Source organism: Carettochelys insculpta, chromosome 10 (genome assembly GCF_033958435.1).
Source record: "Carettochelys insculpta isolate YL-2023 chromosome 10, ASM3395843v1, whole genome shotgun sequence".
NCBI lineage: Eukaryota > Metazoa > Chordata > Testudines > Carettochelyidae > Carettochelys > Carettochelys insculpta.
Genome location: NC_134146.1, coordinates 29151309 through 29167073, shown reverse-complemented (window position 1 = coordinate 29167073; position 15765 = coordinate 29151309). Strand labels below are relative to the sequence as shown.

Below are 15765 nucleotides of genomic sequence, written 5' to 3'. Positions count from 1 at the left end.
TCAATTTGATCTCAGCCTGTATGTACGTACCTCACCAAAGATTCATAAAAATGAGAAGTCCTGTGGCCACGTACAGACTAACAGATATATTGCAGCATAAGCTTTGTGGGCAACAGCCAACTTTGTCAGATGCATAGCCAAAGATTCATAGCTATCCAAGATCTCAAAACCATAATATCCATGAGCCCATCTACCACAGTGCTCACCTGCCTGCAGCTAAATGACCGCATGGCTCTGACTACTTACATGGTCCCTTATGCCCGCCTCCGTTTCTGATGTTTTCAGCTCTGAATAGCAGCAGTGTATGTTCCATCACTGTGTTCCCTCCACAAGATGGTTACTGTACCAATGGATGTCCTCAGCTTCAAAGTTGTCCAGGCACTTCGAAGGGCCATGGCTACACTCAAGCTGGCACTTCAAAGTTTAACACTTTGAAGTTGCCGCAGGGGAGAATTGTCTTAATGAAGCGCTGTATATGCACTGCAGCATTTCATTAATAATCTCCCGACACCCTGCTTACCATACTCCCTTCGTAGTAGGGACCTAGCATAGACACAGCCCATATGCTTTTGAAGATTCTGAAGAAATTATTAGAAATGAATCCTAAATAGTATGGAGTAGGCATTTTAAGTTATAAGATGCACTTGATAAAGGTGAATAGTAACAGAGGAAGCCGTGCTGGTCTATACACTATCAAAACAAAAAGCAGTCAAGTAGCACTTTAAAGACTAGCAAAATAGTTTATTAGGTGAGCTTTCGTGGGACAGACCCACTTCTTCAGACCATAGCCAGACCAGAACAGACTCAATATTTAAGGCACAGAGAACCAAAAACAGTAAGTAAGGAGGACAAATCAGAAAAAGATAAGGCGAGCAAATCAGAGAGTGGAGGGGTGGAGGTGAAGGTTCAATCTAATTCTTGACCTTCCCCCCCACCCCCCCACTCTCTGATTTGCTCACCTTGATTATCTTTTTCTGATTTGTCCTCCTTGCTTACTGTTTTTGGTTCTCTGTACCTTAAATATTGAGTCTGTTCTGGTCTGGCTATGGTCTGAAGAAGTGGGTCTGTCCCACGAAAGCTCACCTAATAAACTATTTTGCTAGTCTTTAAAGTGCTACTTGACTGCTTTTTGTTTTGATAAAGGTAGTGAGTCCTTATTCATTGTGTCTAGCTGCAAGACAAGATTTCTAGTAAGGACTGTTTAGTTAGTAAGAGAGATTATAGTTTACAGTTATCACAAAATCTTGGGACAACCCTAGTGTTTATTGTTACAACTGCTCAAAGTGAGAGGCAATTAATACTTATCACTTATTTAAGTTACGTCTGGAAACATTAACAAATTAATCTACCTACCCTGAGGTAGGTACATATTAGCTCCATATTACTGATGGTGGTTCAGAGACCCTGATTTTCACAGGTATATATTGAATTTTCATTCAAATTAATGTATATTAGAAGCCTAAATATCTTTAGGATATGGCACAAATCTTTGGTAGAATAAGTGTTAGAATTCAAAAGTTCCTAGCTCCCCAGATCCCATCCTATGCTCAAATTCCTTACAGCACCTTCCCCTCAGGATATGACTCCAAAATACATTTGCCGAAAATGTTAAATAAATGTTTTCCATATTACACACTCTTGTGGAAATTTTCCTTTTAATTCTAGTTACTTGACTGCACAAATACAGATATATTTTTAAATATCAGGAATATTTATCTTAGAAAAAAGATTTCCAGCATCCTGAGGAGGTGTCACATCTCAGAGACTCAGCTGGCTGGGTGGCTCCGTCTGAGCTGCATGTGGCTCTTTAAATGCCATTTGCAGCTCGTTATGCTGCTGGCGGCTGCTGCTACTGCAGGGACAAAGGCTGCTGTAGTCAGCGGCCCCCACTCAAACTCTGCCCCCTTTACCTGCTGGAGCTGCAGCTGTCTTTGTCCCTGTAGCAGCAGTTTCACCCTGCCCTGACTGCAACTGCTGCAGGCACTTGCGACATCTCTTCTCCCAGCCGGGTTTGTGGAGTGTTGCGGAGCTGCCGGATGAGTGGGGCTTGGGGGAGAAGCTGGGTTTGTAGAGGTTCTGGGGTTCTGCAGGGTGAGTGAGGCTTGGGGGAGAAGCTGGGTTTATTGAGGTGTTGAGGCTCCCAGGTGAGTGGGGCTCGGAGGAGAAGCTGGGTTTTGGAGGTGCCAGAGGGCTATCAGGTGAGTGGGGTTTGGTGTAGTGGCTGGGTTTGGGGGTGCCAGGGGCTGCAGGGAGAGTGGGGCTCTGGGGAGAAGCTGGTTTGTGGTAATGCTGGGGGCTGCTGGGTGAGTGGGGTTTGGGAGAGAAGCTGGATTTGGGGATGCCAGGGGGTTGCTCAGTGAGTAGGGCGTGGTACAGAACCTGGGTTTGGAGGTGTTGGGAGCTCCTGGGTGAGTGGGGGTCCCAGGAGAAGTTAGTTTTGGGGGCTGGAGCAGATGTAGAAGGGAAAAGCAGGCTGGTGTCAGTCTGCCCCCTGCCACTCCCGACTGTTTATCTCAACCACTTGTTGCTGTGGCTGCTCCTCCCCACCGTGATCCCTCGAGGGTGCAGCCTGCTCAGCCAGCTCTTCTAGCTGCAGTCCAGCTGCATGGGTGCCAGTCTGTGCAGCAGGCATGAGGGTGAAAGGGGTACCAGTATCACCTGATGTGCGTCCTGCTGGGTGTGACTGATGCCTCTTCCTGTGACTCACTTCACCTCCCTGCCTCCTTATCTGTATGACAGATCAGTTGAGACTCCAGCCTGTGAAGAAACCACACAGGCACAGTGAGGTTCACATAACTGCTTACTTACTGTGTCTCAGATCTAAGGCCTAGTCCCATATACACATTGCTGCTTTGGCTGGCTGTTAAACAGAGAACACCATTGCCGTGGTGATATACTATTTACAGGGATAGTACTCAATTGTTATACCCCAGTGCCTAATACTTATTCTCTGGAGTATTGCAAGTGGTCTGCAAAGAGCTACAAAGAGAGAAAGCCCTATGTTGTCACACCTGCTCTCTGCCTCTCTCAACATACAATATAGTGCAATGGCCTTGTAAGCCCATGGTTGTGAATTCAATCCTTGAGGGGATCTTTCAAGGTTCTGGGGCAGGTTAGATTAAAAAAAAGTGTGTCAAGAATGGTGATAGGTCCTGCTATGGGTGCAGGGAACTGGGCTTGACACTTAAAGGTCCCTTCCAGTTCTATGAGATATCTATATCTCCTTGATGGGGTTTTCTTTGGGAGTGAGGGAGGATGTGGCGATATCCAGATGTCTGAGCTACCAGCACATCCTCCCCTAAAAAAGGAGAGACTGATAAAAGTTCGGTTTGAAGTTTTTAATTGACTGTCTCATATGTACATGCATTGCGGCTGTTGAAGTATTGATTTTGTAACTGAATTTGAAAAAATGGCTCTTCTCGCTATTTTGGTTGCCCTGCTTTAGGTTCTGGAGTAGGTAATGCCCCCCTCACTAGAGCCAATATGCAGATAACATTCTTACACTCCTCCCCAGGGGGCCACCTGGAAACAGAGCTCAATCCTTTCCTTGCCTGAATCTCCCAAACAAAATATCTGTCTCAGTAACTAACTACTCATGGCAGAGTCATTCTGATAGGCAGTATGTCCAATTTGCTGTCTCCCCACCTTGATAGTGCACTTTCTCTTCAACTGTAGTCTGTGCCAGCCAGCTCACTTGGTCCTCAGTGTGCCTCTTGCCCTACCCATTTCTCCTGGGCAGGCAAGGTGCTCTCCTCAATTCCATCTGCCTTGGCATGTTTTGCACCTACTCTTTAACCTCAAGACAGATTATATACAGCTGGTGTCTTCAGGTCCTGGGCAGGTGTGAGGTCTTGTAACTATAATAAATAAATGTGCTTTTATTATAGTTTTTATTTTCCCTTTTTCTATAAAATAACTACCATGAATTTACAAACATGGGGGAACAATTTTATATTCCTGTCTCAGGCACAAAATTAGCTAGTTACGGCACTGGAGTGTCACCTGGCCATGCCTAAGACCAAGTACCCAAGTAATGTGGCCTTAGCCTGTTCCAATCCCCCAACTCCTGGCCACATTGCCTGGGGGAGGGAGCAGGACCTAGAGGTTTTTAACTCCCAGCTTGACAAAGTCCTGGCTGGGATGATTTAGTTAAGGTTTATCCTGCTTCAGGCATGGGGCTGGACTTGATGACCTCCTAAGGTCCCTTCCAGCCCTATGATTCTATGACTGCCCCCGCTCTCCCCACACACACACACGCACCAGGGGGAAGTGGAGCGACACAGCCAGTAGCAGGTCAAGCGGGGTAGGATGAAGCCATATTGCTCCGCTTCCTCTTGCCACAGCCAGTGAGTGCTAGTACCAGCATCCTTTTAGCCCCCTGGGCAGTGTTGGGATTGGGGGCTTTGGGGAAGGGAAAGGGTGGGGTCTGAGGCAGAGAGGGGGTTGTCCCTTGCTCAGGCTAGGGGTGGTGTGGGAAGGAGTCACATGGAGGCATGGTCACATGACTAGTGGGCCATTCCACCCTCTGGAGTTCACCGTGGGAGAATAGGGTAGGGCAGGGGATGGGAAGACTGCACAGTAATCTTCCACCTCCATGCAGCCCGTGACCTTTGCTTGCCACTGCTGGAGCTTATTTATTGACAACGTTTGCAGAATTATAAGATATTGTACACACTATTTTATCTTTTTGGTGCTGAATTCCCTCAGGAATATGGGGGGCTGGGTAGTTGTTAAGCTGAGAGAGGGAACTGGGCTGTGGGTTGGATTGCCCTGGGAATAAGGATCTGTGGCAGAGACCTCTGGGTGAGGGCCACTGAGCATGAGGGTTGCTGGCATAAGGGGAAGGGCAAGGATGCAGTATGGCTGGGCTTGAGATGAAGAGGTACAATGCAGGGGTTTGTGGCAAGGGGTGCAGGATGAGGGTACATAAGTTGGGGAGCCTATGGGGGCCAGGGGGATGGTGGGGTGCCATGCTCCCAGCACGTTTGTCCTTGGCACCATTTCCCCTATCACTGGCACTGTTCGCATCTCTAAGAGATACCCACCGTGATGGACCATGAGCAGGCCCCTCATGAGCTCATGGGAATAAGGGGACTTCGAAGAAGGTGGCGTCCTTTCGAAAAGGAGCCCCGTCTGGACACGCCGCGCGGCGGCAAGGCGCGTCAATTTCGAAGCGCCGCTGCCGCCCGCATGCTAATGAAGCGCTGAATACGCATTTCAGCGCTTCATTAGTAAACTTCGAAATGGCCATTTGCATGGCCATGTTGAAGTTTGGGGCACGTGTAGACACGGCCATAATGTAGTAAGAAAAGCCAAAAAAGATTTTGAGGAACTGCTAGCCAAAAATTCAAAAAAGGATAGTAAAATGTTTTTTAAATACATTAGAAGCAGGAAGCCCGCTAAAAAAGCAGTGGGGCCCTTGGACAATAAAGATATAAAAGGAGCGATCAAGGAAGACAGTGCCATTGCGGAGCGATTAAATGATTTCTTTGCTTCAGTCTTCACGGCTGAGGATGTTACAGAGGTTCCTAAATCTGAGCCAGCCTTTTTAGGTGACAAATCTGAGGAACTCTCCCAGATGGAAGTGACATTAGAAGAGGTTTTGATGCTAATTGATAAGCTGAATAGTAACAAGTCTCCAGGACCAGACGGTATTCACCCAAGGGTTCTGAAAGAACTCAAATGTGAAATTGCGGAGTTATTAACAGTGGTTTGTAACCTATCCTTTAAATCCGCTTCGGTACCCAATGACTGGAAGACGGCCAATATAACGCCAATATTTAAAAAAGGCTCCAGAGGAGACCCTGGCAAATATAGACCGATAAGTCTAACATCAGTACCAGGCAAATTAGTAGAAACAATAGTAACGAATAAAATTGCAAGGGACGTAGAAGAGCACGAATTGTTGGGCAAAAGTCAGCATGGTTTCTGCAGAGGGAAGTCATGTCTAACCAATCTATTAGAATTCTTTGAAGGGATTAATAAACATGCGGACAAGGGGCACCCAGTGGACATAATATACCTAGATTTCCAGAAAGCCTTTGACACGGTCCCACACCAAAGGCTTTTATGTAAATTCGGCGGTCACGGGATAGGAGGAAAGATCCTTTCATGGATCGGGAATTGGTTAAAAGACAGAAAACAAAGGGTTGGAATAAATGGTAAATTTTCACAATGGAGGGGGGTAACTAGTGGTGTTCCCCAGGGGTCAGTCCTGGGACCGATCCTGTTCAACTTGTTCATCAATGATCTAGAAAATGAGGTAAGCAGTGAGGTGGCAAAGTTTGCAGATGACACCAAGCTGTTCAGGACAGTCAAAACCAAAAGGGATTGTGAAGAACTACAAAAAGATCTCAGCAAACTGAGTGATTGGGCAGCAAAATGGCAAATTAAATTTAATGTAGGTAAGTGTAAGGTAATGCACATTGGAAAAAATAACCCAAATTACACGTACAACATGATGGGGTCAAATTTAGCTACGACAGATCAGGAAAGGGATCTTGGATTTATAGTGGATAGTTCTCTGAAGACATCCACGCAGTGTGCAGTGGCAGTTAGTAAAGCAAATAGGATGTTAGGAATTATTAAAAAAGGGATAGATAATACGACAAAAGATATCATACTTCCCCTATATAAAACTATGGTACGCCCACATCTTGAGTACTGTGTGCAGATGTGGTCTCCTCACCTCAAAAAAGATATATTGGCATTAGAAAAGGTTCAGAAAAGGGCGACCAAGATGATTAGGGGTTTGGAACGGGTCCCATATGGGGAGAGGCTAGAGAGACTGGGACTTTTCAGTCTGGAAAAATGGCGATTGAGGGGTGATATGATAGAGGTATATAAAATCATGAATGGTGTGGAGAAAGTGAATATAGAAAAATAATAATACATAATAATACAAGAACTAGGGGACACCAAATGAAATTGATGGGTAGTAGGTTCAAAACTAATAAAAGGAAATTTTTCTTCACACAGCGCACAGTCAACCTGTGGAACTCCTTGCCGGAGGAGGCTGTGAAGGCCAGGACTCTATTAGGGTTTAAAAAAGAGCTCGATAAATTTTTGCAGGTTAGGTCCATAAATGGCTATTAGCCAGGGGTAAAGTATGGTGCCCTAGCCTTCAGTACAAGGGCAGGAGATGGATGGAAGGAGATAAATCACTTGATCATTGTCTTCTGTTCTCCTTCTCTGGGGCACCCGGCATTGGCCACTGTCGGCAGACGGGATACTGGGCTGGATGGACCTTTGGTCTGACCCAGTACGGCCATTCTTACCTTCTTACGTTCTTATGTAGCGGTGGCGCTGTCGCGGAGTGGGGATCAACTCTAGCACGCGGCCACAGGGGGCGCTGCCACCGAGCGGGGATCAGCTCCAGCGCGCTGCCTTGCTCCGGGCCAGAGATTGGGATGCAACACAGTGGTCTCGTTTTCCCAGACGTCACCCGCCTCCCACCAATAGAGTGGGACCACGCCTGCCAGGAGCTGCGGCCGCGGGATTTCCGCTCTCTTCCACTCGCAGGAAGCTTCGTGCTGGCGAATATTTCCGGGGGAGCCATTACAGGACGGACCCGGCCGGGTACGGGAGCCGGAAGTACTACGCGGAAGCCCAGTGATCATTCCCTGGGAGAGGGTTGGTAGGCAGTTGGGTGCAGGTGCTGGAGGGCGGAGATCCTCAAGAGGAGCGGACCCTCGTAGCGGAGCGGAGTTTCCCGGCCCCTTTCCCCTGCAGGGCACACACTTGCCGGCAAAGGCGGTGGTCAAGGGAGCCGAGACTCCCCACCCTAAGCCTGGTAGGCAGAGGAAAGTGAAACCCCTCCTCCGCAGCGGGGAAATTTGAGCCGCTTCCTCCCGTGACAGACCGTGCCGGGGGCGGGGGAGTAGAGTTACATTTGCCCATCTGGGGACTTGCGTCTCAAGTGATCTGCAGTGGTAGAGCTGCACTGTGCCGCGATCAGATTGTTGGGGAGCAGTGGGTCCCCCGCCCCAAAACAGTCCTGGACTTCGTGTGCGACATGACCCCTACTATCTCTTACAAAGACAGCAGCCGGCAGCGCCGTCCTGGTGGCTACCAGCAGTCCATGGACATGGAGATCAAGCCTCCACCACCAGCTGCGTATCTGGATAATCACACTGAGAGACTGGAAGAAGATGACACAGAGGCACTGCTTCAGGAGCTTAACTTCTCATCCAGCATGGTACCCCGGGGATATCAGGCAGAACTGGGTAGTATCCTGCTCCTTCTTTTTCTCTACGTGCTGCAGGGTATCCCACTGGGGCTGGCAGGCAGCATCCCGCTCATCTTGCAGAGCAAGAATGTCAGCTATACGGACCAGGCTTTTTTCAGCTTTGTCTTTTGGCCTTTCAGTCTCAAGCTGCTCTGGGCACCATTGGTGGATGCAGTCTACTTCAAGAGCTTTGGCCGTCGAAAGTCCTGGCTTGTGCCCACTCAGTACATCCTGGGTTTTTTTATGATGTACTTGTCCACGCAGATAGACTTCCTGTTTGGGGATGTGGAGGGCAAGAGTCCTGATGTGGTGGCCCTCACTGTGACTTTCTTTTTGTTTGAGTTCCTGGCTGCCACACAAGACATTGCTGTGGATGGCTGGGCCCTGACTATGTTGTCCCGTGAAAATGTGGGCTATGCTTCCACATGTAACTCTGTTGGCCAAACAGCTGGTTATTTCTTGGGAAATGTCTTGTTCTTGGCCCTTGAATCTGCCTCCTTCTGTAACAAATATTTGCGGTTTCAACCTCAGCCTAACGGAATTGTAACCCTTTCAGGTATCATCTATACTGTATTGAAATTCAAATTGTGATAGCAGTAATAGATTTTTGGAACCTTCAATCTCTGTTTTAGAAGTATGGATGTTTTCCACTGTGAAAATTGACTGCAGGTTGTTTGGGCAATGTGATCTTAATCTAGACCCTAGTGAATAAGCAAGTGAAATTGGCAATCTTTACACAGAGGCTGAGAGGGAAAGTCACTACCCTTTAAAGGTTATTTTTTAAATTCAAGGTTAAGGCATGTTTAGCAGAGTGTTGTGGGGAGACTTTGAATTATCATCTGTGCTTTCATAAGCATAGAGAAATTTAAATTTTCAGAGCTGTCCAAGTCAGCACTACTTTGAACTTTAAAGATTCACTCTGTTAGATCAAAACAAAACAGTCATGTAGCACTTTAAAGACTAACAAAGTGATTTATTAGGTGATGAGCTTTTGTGGGACAGACACACTTCTTCGGATGCCTTTCTGTTGGTGTAGGGTTTAAGGAGACAGTCTACATAGCTGGATAGTCTGGTAGTAAGGGTGCCACTACCCAAAATGATAGAACATCCTGGGTTTCCAGACTTATGGATTTTTAGGAAGCAAATAGAATAATCTGGGTTGGGGCTCAGATGGTGTATCTGGGTGAATTTGGTCCCAAGCAGAGGCAGGTAGTTCCTTAAGTAGATGGTGTAGTTTCTTTTGGAACTCTAAAGGGAGGTCAGAGGAAAGATGTCTGTAAAATGTGGAGAGTTGTCTAGCCGCATCCTGTGCGTAGTCTGACTTATTCATGATGACAGCACCTCCTTTGTCAGTCAGCTTGATTTTAATATCCAAGTTATTTTTGAGACTCTGCACAGCATAGTGTTCAGCACACTTGAGATTGTGTTTCATTTGGTGGTGTTTGCATATAGTGTCAGTCTGTGCACAGTTGTGGAAGCATTGTATATGGAAATCTAGACTGTCACTACTACCATCGGGAGGAGTCCACACAGAATTCTTCTTTGGTGTTAGTAGTGGGGATTGAGTGAGTCGGACTGATGTTCATTGCTGTGTTGGAACTCAAGCAGCCAATCAATGCTAAAAATTGAGTTCACTATCAACCATAGCCACACTAGTCGTGACCCTGGAACCATTTTCAATTATGATCCTCTGATCTAGCCAAGTCCCATGCAAAGTTTAATTGCCAATGCTTAAGCTGGTCGCAGCACAGATGACACAGCTAGGCTTTACAAACTTCTGAAATACCTAGGCAATATATGTAATAAATATAGTGTACATACTTCCTGAAAAACAGAGCACCACTGAATCCAGACATGAAATGTATTGTCTGGTGCCATAGGCTGTTTGTTTTTGTTTTCAGGGTTTTTTAAGAAATCTTGTTATTTTTATTCCCACTAGTAAGTCTTGCGAGATTGTTAGCATATCTAGTCCCAAACATTTATATTTTTGGACCTACCACAAAATAAGTAACAGCATTCCCGCTGTATGAGCATCCCGTGCTAATGAGGCACGGATGTAAATTGCCGGCACCTCATTAGTATAAGGTCACATGACTGGGAGTCTGGAAGAGCTTCTTCCAGACTCCAAACCATGTGACTTTATGCTAATGAGGTGCCAGGAATTTACATCTGTGCCTCAGCGTATTTCAGGCCATTTATTAGCATGCCACTTTCAGAGAAAGCGACGTTTAGAAACAGCCTTAGAGACGATGAAAGAAGGCCTTGAGGTCATCCCAAAATTGAATTAAGTTTGTGAAGGAGGGGAGGCAGAAACAAAGTCCAAAGGATAAGAGGTACTCTTCTGCCAGGTTGAGTTCGTAGCTGGAGAGGTTAACAATGTTAACTAGTTAGCTGTAGGCTCTGAAGAAGAGAGTCTATCCCCCAAAAGCTCATCACCTAATAAATTGTTTTGTTAAGTCTTTAAAGTGCTACATGACAGCTGTTTTGTTTTGTTAGTATACAGACTAAGATGGCTACCTCTCTGTTTCTGTTAGATCAAAATAACTTCAGGCTATTTTGATCTGATCCTCAGCTAGACAAGTCTTTTTTCCTTCATTTTCCACCCCCCGCCCCGCCCCAAGGTTATAAACAGTATAGCATTTGCGGGAATGCTGTTACTTATTTTGTGGTAGGTCCAAAAATATGAATGTTTGGGACTAGATATGCTAACAATCTCACAAGACTTACTAGTGGGAATAAAAATAACAAGATTTCTTAAAAAACCCTGAAAACAAAAACAAACAGCCTATGGCACCAGACAATACATTTCATGTCTGGATTCAGTGGTGCTCTGTTTTTCAGGAAGTATGTACACTGTATTTATTACATATATTGCCTAGGTATTTCAGAAGTTTGTAAAGCCTAGCTGTGTCATCTGTGCTGCGACCAGCTTAAGCATTGGCAATTAAACTTTGCATGGGACTTGGCTAGATCAGAGGATCATAATTGAAAATGGTTCCAGGGTCACGACTAGTGTGGCTATGGTTGATAGTGAACTCCAATTTTTAGCATTGATTGGCTACTTGAGTTGGAGACTAAAGAACCTGAACTCTTTTCTTCCCTCTGGGGGTAGGCTTTCCATTTTAGAATTAACAGAGGGTTGTGCTGCCTGTCCATATGCTATATGTGTTCTGTGGACAAATGTGGTACTGCAGTCTCCACAATATCAAGCTGGTCCATTACACAGGCACTAAAATCCTTTTTTTTTTTTTTTCTTAAAAGTTCATGACTCCTAATTTATATAGGAGAAATAGTATCATATAGTGACAGTACTGCTTTAGGTTGCCCCACTGCCCTGTGGGTTATCCTGGGAAGGAGCAAGGCTAAGGGAGTAAACCCTGACAGACAATCCAGAGGGGAGTCCTAAGGCGGTTCTGTGCCAACTTCTGGCATTGACCCGTCAACTCCTGCAGCTGAGCTGGTACCAGACGTAGAGGTTATCCTCTCCTTTGGACTATATCAGTAAAGCTGAGAGGGGGACACTGGCATCTGGGCAGCCCAGGGTCCCAAAAAAAAAAAAATTGCCCAGGCTCGCGCCTGGAGAGGCACTCCAGCATGATCCATAGTCTATGTAGACTGAAGGATGCCTACTACTACTACTGCTTTAGGTGTTGCATACATGCAACAGGGCTTGTGTATGCACTCACCAAATTGAACTACATTTCTATGGTTTGTAACATCAGCAAAGGGTCCTGTGGCACCTTATAGACTAACAGAAAAGTTTTGAGCATGAGCTTTCATGAGTACAGACTCACTTCATCAGGTGCTGGTCATGGAAATCTGCAGGGCCAGGTATAAATAAACCAGAGCAGGGCTGGGGATAACAAGGTTAGCTCAGTCAGGAAGGACTATGGTTTGGCGCTCTGATATTTTCTCTCCTTCAGCTTCCTTGTTTCCCTAATTCTGATATTTTTCTTGTTCCTTCCACCATGATTTTGTGACAAGTTATTCTTCTTCCAAGAGTTGTCAGAATAGGGTGTGTGTTCCTGCTGGAGGTTCATATCTGGTCCACATACCTAAAATGTTCAGGTCACCTTAGTTTATGTGAACAGTATTATTTACAAAAGGGATTTGTAACTATTATGTAAAGATGTATTAAGAAAATAATGAAACCTGTTCATCATGTCCTTGAGTGCCAAAATGGATGATGGTGGGAAATGAAAGTTACCTCAGTAAATTTAGTCATTTGAACCAGGAAAAATTAAACATTGAGAAATATAAATCTCTTATTGAAATAAAATGTATACTATAGTTTAGGCTTAGAAATAACTTTTTCATTCATTACCGCCAAGTTAAGTATACTACATTAGGAATCAGAATACTCATAAACTGGTAAGTGAGCATTTCAGTCTAGCAGGACACAGTATTCAGCACTTAATGGTGTGCATTTTAAAACAAAGATTTTAACAACAGATCACAAAGGGAGACATTTGAGCTTATTTTCAAATTTGATACTTATCACCTTGGACTCAACAAAGATATCAGTTACATTATGCATTACAAAGACCATTTGGTATTCGCAGTGACTGTAGGCATCCTACTTAATGGATGCTTGTAGAGGCATTCTTTCATCCCCTTCCCCCACCCCATGCTTCCTTCCTTCTGCACTATTTAGTTGATTCATCAGTTTTTATTTCATTTTTTTTCTATCAGTTATCTGTATTCTCCAGATCTGAAGAAGTGGATCTGTCCCAGGAAAGCTCATCACCTATTAAATAATATTGTTAGTCTTTGTAAGATGCTACAGGACTGTTTTTTTTTGTTTGTTTGTTTTGTTTTGTTTTGTAAGGCCTTAAATGGTAGCATTAGCAAGAAACCTTTAAAAGTGATTTTTTTGGGCATAATTTCTATGACTGTAGAATGGGATTCATAAGGATCATTAGATTAATAACTGCTTAATCACCTCAGTATGTTGCACTGAAATTTTATCATCATGGAATACTGTCTCTAAGTGTAATTTGTATATCTGCTCTCTCAGATGTAGGCCAAGCCAGGCCACTGAGAGCTGTGAGAAATCATGCCTACAGGCATTTGACATAAATAGTTGGCCAGTGGGCCCCATATACCTTGCAGGCTTCTCACCACTGATGTGTATTCTTGAAGAATAAGCATTATTGAGCTGATAATTAACAAAATGTAGATGATATATTTGAATTATGGTAATTTAATTTCAGATTTCCTATTTTTCTGGGGAGCTGTCTTCTTAATAACTACCACTTTAGTTGCCCTTTTGAAAAAGGAAAACAAGGAATTAACACCATCAAAAGAAGAAACAAAGGGCATCACTGATACGTACAAACTGCTTTTCTCAATAGTCAGAATGCCAGCAGTTCTTACTTTCTGTATCCTGATTTTAACAGCAAAAGTGAGTAAATAAACTTGATAGTGTGTGGGGCATTTCCTAACTCTATTCACCTTTCGTGGGAGAAAAGAGATTTTTTTTTCACATTGTGAATGATCTAAAAGGTGTATAATTCATATAATATATTTGAGTAGAGTTGTACACAAGGCTGCTATCTAAACTTCCTGTTTTCATGTTTTGACATGAAGTAGATATCTGTTTACAATATGTGAAAAACATTTAAAAAAATTAAGAGTTGCAGCAGATTTTCTTTGTGGGATGTGAACATCTGATTGTGTTTCCAATATATTGACAAAGCTTTGTTTCCTTCCATTTGGAGCTCGAAAACCCAATCTGTAATTTGGAGAATACTTACGTATTTTCAAGGTCTTTGGGATTTGGTGGCACTGTAGACTTTAATTTCTGTGGCAAACAAAAGTGTGCAATGTAAGTTTCCATAGTTTTATATTGCTAGTCTTCATTGTTACCAGCAGCAATCATATGACCATGACATTTGTTGCTGCTTCTAACTTTCTCTGTATGGTCTTGATGCTACAATGAGCTTTGTGTAAGTACAGGTGTCCTCCCATGCAGAATTTGCAGCACTATTGACCCTGTATTTGGAAGTAAACCGCAGCAGGGAGAAAAGAAATGGTAGTTAAATTTAAGTGCCAAATATTCATTATTAATATTTGGAGAAATTTAATTTTGGTAGTCTAGCCAACTTGCCATGGGCTTTCAGATTTTTAGTCTCCTTATATTTGCTTTTCAGGTTGGCTTCTCAGCAGCTGATGCAGTAACAGGACTTAAGTTGGTGGAAGAAGGAGTACCTAAAGAACACTTAGCTCTACTAGCTGTTCCAATGGTACCTTTACAGATAATGTTGCCTCTGATCATCAGCAAATACACTGCAGGTCCACAGCCATTGAATATATTTTACAAAGCCATGCCTTTTAGGTAAAAAAAAATACATGCAAAGTAAAAAAATCTATTTAAAATTGTATATTCTGAATAAATATATAAATAATATGATGTGAAGGCTGTACATTTCAAACATACCAACACAAAGAAATATGTAAGTTAAGATTGTCACAGTAAACTTGTCCACATTTCTTTTACATGGCCCAATTTTTCCCTCCAATACATCTGTGGAAGCCAAGTAGTTTTGGACATATGTATTTCAGAGCAGAATTGTACTAATTTTTGCCTTAAGCAAGAGGTACAGCACATGGTTATAGTCTCCCACCTTTCCTAGAGTTGTACCTTACTCTGCAAATTATACTTACCAGTGTAAGGATGACAAAATCTGGCTCATGACTAGTAATTCAAAATATTTCATTTGCTAAATCCTATGTGATATACTCATGCTAGTAGTCCCATTGGGTTCAGTTGTCAGAATAAGAGAAATAGTAATAGGTCTATTTGTGCAATATAGGTGCATCAAGGATGAGAAACATTTGCATTTTGAATACATTTTAGAAAATGTAATCAGGTTCTACAGATTTCACTGTGTTTTCATGGTTGCAGCAGTCAAACAAATGGAACTCTACATTGACACGAGCAAAAATACTCATTTATACAACAAACATCAATGTTGCATATTCACGTTATTCAGTAACTCCAGAAATATAAACTTGCAGATTTTTTTTGCACTGAGTCATTTCTCCAGGATATAGAATTATAAAAGTCTCTGATTTTTTTTCCTGCAGTTTAAAAAATGTACCTCATTTGATCTTGAATAACTCAAAAGTGAGAAAATAGCTTTTGCTCCAAATTAGGAAAAAACAGACAGACCCTTAGCTAAATTATGTGTTTTGTTTTGTTTGGGGGTTTTTTTTTCATCCAAAAGAGAACTTTTTCTAAAATTAATGGGCATTTGAAAATGAGAGAGGACCATTGCTGGAGATTTTTCCATACTATTTGCTATACCATTCACTACCAAACAAAATTCACTTAGTATGAAATGTTTAAAGCTTCAGTTGTGTAAATATTCAAATGAATTTAAAAATAGTTTGGTGTCCATATTATTTAAAATAAAGACACAATGATTTTTACTATAGCCTTTCAGATAAATTTATTCACAATACTGAGTATTTTAAAAAGCATCTTTGCTCACACATGAATGCAGAAGATTTTGAAGAGCAGAGCTAGCTTTAAA

The 15765-nt window shown here is 43.3% G+C and overlaps 1 protein-coding gene and 1 long non-coding RNA gene across 4 annotated transcripts in view; one reads left to right on the top strand and one right to left on the bottom strand.

The window, feature by feature from the left end:
* Positions 1–1674: 1674 nt before the first annotated feature.
* LOC142018258 (uncharacterized) lies at positions 1675–7416 on the bottom strand. The gene is made up of 3 exons (XR_012646773.1): positions 7278–7416; positions 3646–3857; positions 1675–2757 (listed from the first exon to the last, which is right to left on the bottom strand). It is a non-coding gene; the product is annotated as an uncharacterized LOC142018258 (long non-coding RNA).
* A 593-nt stretch (positions 7417–8009) lies between these two features.
* The window catches only part of SLC33A1 (solute carrier family 33 member 1), a 31460-nt gene continuing 23704 nt past the window's right edge, over positions 8010–15765 (top strand). For all 3 annotated transcript variants that reach the window (XR_012646772.1, XM_075003887.1, XM_075003888.1), the window contains exons 1-3: positions 8010–8783; positions 13441–13631; positions 14380–14564. Coding sequence is in view for 2 of the 3 variants with exons in the window: in XM_075003887.1 (XP_074859988.1) it covers positions 8015–8783; positions 13441–13631; positions 14380–14564 (1145 nt within the window). In the remaining variant the exon portion in view is untranslated. The remainder of the gene's footprint in view (positions 8784–13440; positions 13632–14379; positions 14565–15765) is intronic.